At 36.8% G+C, this 6,385-nt stretch overlaps 1 protein-coding gene across 1 annotated transcript; it reads left to right on the top strand.

Moving 5' to 3' along the window:
- Positions 1-2,229: 2,229 nt before the first annotated feature.
- On the top strand, positions 2,230-4,322 carry LOC143536376 (transmembrane ascorbate ferrireductase 2-like). Its single transcript, XM_077030380.1, has 4 exons — positions 2,230-2,427; positions 3,404-3,452; positions 3,566-3,765; positions 3,840-4,322. Exons 1-4 carry the CDS (start codon positions 2,284-2,286, stop codon positions 4,143-4,145), a joined length of 699 nt encoding a protein of 232 aa, XP_076886495.1. The 5' UTR covers positions 2,230-2,283; the 3' UTR covers positions 4,146-4,322.
- Positions 4,323-6,385: the final 2,063 nt, after the last annotated feature.

Raw genomic sequence — 6,385 nt, 5'->3', positions numbered from 1 at the left:
GTCATCATCAACGCCTTACATAAACCCATAAGGTGTAGCACAATCAGTCTTAGTCATCGGAACAAAAGTAAACTGTAAGCAAACTTCATAGTCAAAGCATTCCACTAAACACCCATGTGCTGTGCACTCCATCTAAGGGACTCACAATAGAGTCTCAGAAAACCAACAGAGGTTTTGCAACCTGTATAAACAACCGGAAAGCCGTTGGCAACGCAGCGCAACAACCGTTTCTCTCTTACTTGACAGCATCATATGAAAACAGAAGAAATGGCTCTCGAGTGATCGTGGTGGAGAGAGGACATGGGAAGAAAGGGATAAAACTCAAAAGTGCGCGCGCAAAGGATACTTGATACGTGGAAAGCAGGAAGGAAGTTACAAACAATGATGCCCAATGTACCTCTTTTGAAGCCAAAATCACAATTTTTAAAGCACCATGTACCACCAATGCACTTGTGTTAAGAAAAGTTGCATATTAATATATACAGAAGAAATCAACTTATTAGATATATAATTTGAATTTTTTAAAAGTAACAAACCCTTGTTTTAAAAAAAATTTAACAAAAAAAATCAGTTTTTCCTATTTGTTTCCCAATTTCAAATTTTGGATATTATAACTCGTTTCTTTTTAAGCGTGTTATATTTGAGAAACATATCCCTGTTTTGTAATACTGACTTGATATTTTGTATCTTTGGTTCTTGATATTTTGTATTTTCGGTTCTTATGTCGGGTCCATCACCTCGATTTTTGATCACACGGCCTAACTTGTTGAATGGTCTCTCGACCCTTTGTTCTCTTACCAATCTTTAGATCTAACGTCTTCATTAGTGATGACTTTTGATTAAACACAATTTAGTTATACTAAATTACTTATCAAATATATGACATAAATACATGAAGTCATCATGAACGTACTCATTACAAGAAAATTTTCTTTTTTTTTAATGTAAGGTATATGATAATATCACATATAACATAAAATAAAAAAAATCAGGACCCTTATTGTAGAGAAAATGTCATGTTTAAGCATCTTTTGTACTCCATGTTATCTTTTCGTTCAATGAACGAAGAACGCTATCTTATATAAAGTGAATACAATTTTTTTTTTTGAAAAAAAGCCATATTGGTTTAATTGGAGAAAATATCTAAGTAACAATAAAGATAACATATCATAAATGATTGCGCCATATGTATGACCTCATGGCAAGTTTCAAGGATGGGTGAGTCGTTACTTAGCTACATGTTAGATGCAAGAATCTAGGTTGAGCACTAATTCACCCCATGATAAGGCAATCGCCAATAGTTGTTGCCATGAAGACGAACCACATGCTAACAAGCTTTGTATTTAAGCTCAAGGTGTCAAGATCACAAGTTTTTTGTTTTTCCTAAAAGAAGTGAAAAGGCATACAAACCTAACACAAATGCATGCTCATAGTCATGCTTGGATGGAAGATTGGAAGGAGCATTCAAGACTCTCCAAGTTGGACGGAGACGCCTTTTCTCGGTCGGGAGTGAGTTGTCAATTCCGATGATAAGGCTTGTGATGCTCGACCTAAGATATTCAGAATCAAGACCCGGATCGAATTGCTGGCTTCTCAATAGTTTTTATTAGCTACAATGACGAATCAAGGAAAAAAAATCATAGGGGTCGGAAGAGGGTCAGTGTCCAAATTTCATAGAGTCGACCGGGATTTTAACATATATATACCTTTAAAATTATTTTTTCACAGGGGTCGGCCGACACCTACACCTTAGGTGTAGCTCCGCCACTGATTGGCTACACATGGACTCATAAGCAATAACCATGCCGTTCCATGTTACCACGTTACAATTGCAAAAATTATTAGTTTACAATTGCAAAATGATAAAAATGTAAGTTTCCCAAGGTCATATTTATTTAGCTTACTATTATAACCAAAAGACGGGATGAAACTTTATGATTATCTTTTTAGTAAACAATGTGCATATATACCCAAGTTACATTTGTTTAAGAAGCTACAAAACCATATTTATCAAGAAAAATGGTGGTTAACACATATACGCATAACAAGAAAGTGAAATTAGCGAACCAAGAATATTCGATATAAACGGGTATGGGCCACACCGATACAGGTATACTGGATATTAAAATTTTTCTTTAATAAATCAGTCTTGATAATTATATATTGTATCGAAAGTCAATATCTTTCTTCCCCAATCTATCAATCTTCGGTTACTTGTATTTAAATTAGTCGGTACGACGTGATCACAACTCCGATCACCTGTTTCATTACAGCAGCAGGAAGATGACTGTGCCGGTGGTTAAATTCCCATTGTTCGTATGCGTACGGGTTCTGGGTCTACTTGTGGCCACCTTGGTTCTCATTTGGAATACTCGCTACCGAGGAGGATTAGCTCTCATTTCTGAAGACAAAAACCTCATCTTCAATGTAATTGCTGTTCAATTCAAGTACCTGCTGCTGCTGCATATAATTATTAGGGTTTTGTTTTTATATCTAATTGCAGCAGAGGGATTAGGACCGGTACCTAGTTTTTAAGAAAATCGGGATCGTTACTGGTATTTATTGACTTTTTGCCTACGATATCGGTACCGAGATCATCCCTAATAGGGATTATGAGTCTTCATTAGTTGTTAAAAGAAAATGTTGCATACCTTATGAGGAATTTGTTATTTTGTAACAACTCTTGTTGGATAATTTGCTTAATCCTTTACGAACTTGAAACATCCATAATTTTACGATAACTTTTCAACTTGATTTGGTGCGGAATTAGGTCCCAAAAATTTGTTTTGTTTAAAACCATGAAAAATTTGTTTTTGGCCATCCAAACTATCACCATGATAATCTTTCAAATTCGTTATTTGATAGTAGTTTACTTTCAGAAAACATTATTAGATAAAGATGTTACTGGATTTACCTACACAATTTATTAGGCTATGTGCTGTGGAGGCTCCATCCATGTCACATGGGCATGATGGCGCCATGAACGCCACGCCGGGCATTTTTTGTTAGGCGCCATAGGTGGGGAGCGCCACCACGATAACGGCAATATCAAAGAAAATGGTGGGTCCACCTCACTAACAACTAAATGAATTAATTGTGTAAACCAATAAAAAAAATTCACCTCACCCCACTTTACCACTTTTTTTTTTATTTAATTTTTAAATAGTTTAATATTTATTGTAATGGGGTAGTGGCTAGTTATCCCACAACGCTTAAATTAGTGGGTGACTAGTTATCCTACGTGGCAGTGATAACTAGCTTTTGCTAGTTATCTCACAATACATAGCCTTAACATCAAGTTGTGTTGCCTTTTGATTAGTTTTCATGGGGAAAATTCGAGTGTATCGTGAGTTAATTATTAACTTTATAAGCGTTTTTCTCACATAAGCTGCTTTTACTGCAGGTTCATCCTGTTCTAATGGTACTTGGCCTTGTTCTGCTGAACGGGGAAGGTGACTGAATATCAATTTTGTTATATATCATAGTTATTGGTTCTTCATGCTTTTATATAGCTCCATGAGTGTCCTTTAACCGTATTCTAATTCCTAGTTTTTGACTGGTGCAGCCATGTTGGCATACAAAACAGTATCAGGAACAAAAAGTTACAAAAAACTAGTCCATCTTTCGATCCAGTTTCTTGCATTTTGCTTCGGGATGATTGGTTTATGGGCTGCTTGGAAGTTTCACAATGATAAAGGCATCGACAATTTCTACAGCTTGCATTCGTGGTTGGGCTTGGCCTGTTTATCCTTATTCACCATTCAGGTTCTCATTTTTCTTTATTATATACTTTGGTCAAAGAAAGTCAACTATTAAGCCACAAATGTTTGAACTTTTAGTGGGGAGCTGGATTTGCAACATTCTGGTATCCAGGTGGTTCGAGAAACAGCAGGGCTTCATTGATGCCATGGCATGTGTTCTTTGGAGTATATGTATATGTGCTTGCAGTTGCTGCTTGTGCAACTGGCCTTTTAGAAAAAGCTACATTTCTTCAAACCAACAACATAATTTCACGTTATTCTGCAGAAGCGATGCTAGTGAATATTTTGGGTGTGTTGATTGTTTTCTTGGGCGGTTTTGTCATCCTTGGCGTCATATCACCGCCAAATGGCAAAGGCGACGTTCTCAGAGGCTCAATAGAGTAAACACGAGTCGTATTTTATCCAGTTTCCAGAGTTGTTACCGAGAGGCAAAGCTAGTTATGTAAAAGTACTGACCCATTATTAATCATTACAGGATACATTATAAGTGTTTTTGATTGCATAAGGAAATCGTGTTGCAATCATCTTTGGGTAATTTTCTTGTGTATTCTGTATGTTATTGGATCAAAGTCAGGATTAGTCGTACTTTAACACTTCAATACCTTTCTTATACTTACCACTCAAAACACATTACAATATTTCAGATGACGAACTTAGATTTCTTAGGAGAACTTTACTTAAAAGAACTATGTTTCAGACATGATTAAAAAATTTAATTAGCCATCTGGAATCTTGGAGATAACACTGTCCGGCTCACTCTAGAGGAATTCCGAGTGAAATCATAAGCATCCCAGGAATACTTGCAGCCTGCACTGGTCCAGGTGTCACTAAAAAACTTCAAGATTCCAGTAATGATCAAATCAATTTTAACTAACTACGATTATGCAATAAAAGTCCATCAGAAACAAACCTTGCCAGTTTTTATCTAAACAAGATCATCCATGGTTAAAGTTTCCTCATTTAGGTTTCACCGGTTGATGAGCCGTGGCATGTGTAACAGGTCAAAATATTACCTAAACATGAAACAAGGTAGAACAGATTTGAAACAATATGTACACAGAACACAAATGTAAACAGATTTGAAATAATTGGATTGAAATGAAACCGTATTAGATTTGGCCCGCTACAATGCTTTATGTTTTCTTGGTACTATTGAAAATCTTCTTTTTTGCTTACAGAAAATAAAATGAGTTCGTAAACGTGGCCAAATACCAGTTTCTTGATCGGTTGGATTTCTATCAGTTTTTGACCAGTTTCAGTTCTAATTAATCGGTTTCAATGTCGAGGATTATAAACCAGTCCCAAACCTACGATTTCTATCAGTTCCCAACCGGTTCTCATAATATCGGTTCGAGAATCAGTCCAGGCCGTGGGTTCGGCTCGTTTAAGCGTTCAATGTGCACCTTTACTTAAGCCGGCTTGGTATCTTAAACTGTACCCTCATGTGATTTATGCTGATGAGCATTATTCACTAACATCATCATATATGTAATGTAGGCCTATAAATGAATCGAACAAACGCGAACGAGCATTGATTTTCAGCAAGTTGTTAAAACTATTACTGAATGAATGTAGCAAAAATCATACGACAGCCAATATGGAGAATTTTCTTGAACTATCGGTCAAAATGTTTTGGGTCATAAGTCCATTAACAAGCATTCGAACACGTTTGGTCTGGTTGCCAAGTTCGGTTCAGTTTTGGAACGAGGTATAACCAAAACTGCATGATAATTTTTCGTTCTTTTAAATTCAAAATTTTAGGCGCTGGTGTCTGTTCGGTTAATCAGTAGGTGTTTACACCTTTAATTAGCATATTTAGTTATTTTCAAAATGCATCATCCACACACACAACAAAATGTAATTCATTTCATTTGATAGCTTTGAATGAAACCTTAAGAGCAGAAGCATAACAGTCGAAATCGAGACTGGTCAAATGCTTGCCACCACTGAATGGGAAGCAGTAGCCACAACAGCAGAATCGAATGCCGCCGGCCAGACCCACCTTCATGGACTTCAATTAGTAGAACCGGGTCAACCTTGTGTCACCAGTTTTATGAAATAAGCGACATTGAGCCACCATCAAGGTCCGGTGTAACTAACTCGATCCATTTCGAGCACGACTTCAGTATGTGCCACAATTCATCCTCGTCCCACGTTTTTGTCTTTCCGTACTTATTGAACACTTCGGCTTTCCACTCGTTGCATGTGAATTTGTAAACTTGAAGATCATCGCTCCCATTCGGTCGCATTTGCGACTGTTTTTGTTATGCAAATTTGTAAAAAGGCCGACAAATTTGCGAGTTTCGGACCATCTTCCCGATATCATATTGTCGGTACGGTCCGTACTTCCCACCATACTATAGAACAACTCTTTCACTTTTGCCTAAAATATACTATGCTTTTGATAGTCCGCTACAATTAAATAAAGATAAGTTACAAACATATTTTTAAAATTTTATACGAAACCAAAAAATAAATTTAAAAATATACCGGCTTTTCGATCTTGGGATATTTCAACCCATGCACGACAAAAAACCCTTTTCTCCTCTTTTGTCCAAGGAGTTGTTTTTCTTTTTGTAACGACTTCCTCGGCCGCTCGGCTCGAGCCTCCCGCCCCTCCTTGG

The sequence above is a fragment of the Bidens hawaiensis genome, unplaced genomic scaffold, assembly GCF_021521415.1.
Source record: "Bidens hawaiensis isolate Kalapana, Puna unplaced genomic scaffold, B.hawaiensis_p1.1 tig00010796_1, whole genome shotgun sequence".
Lineage (NCBI taxonomy): Eukaryota > Viridiplantae > Streptophyta > Magnoliopsida > Asterales > Asteraceae > Bidens > Bidens hawaiensis.
The sequence above is the reverse complement of the archived record's forward strand: the minus strand, read 5'-3'. Positions and strand labels throughout refer to the sequence as shown.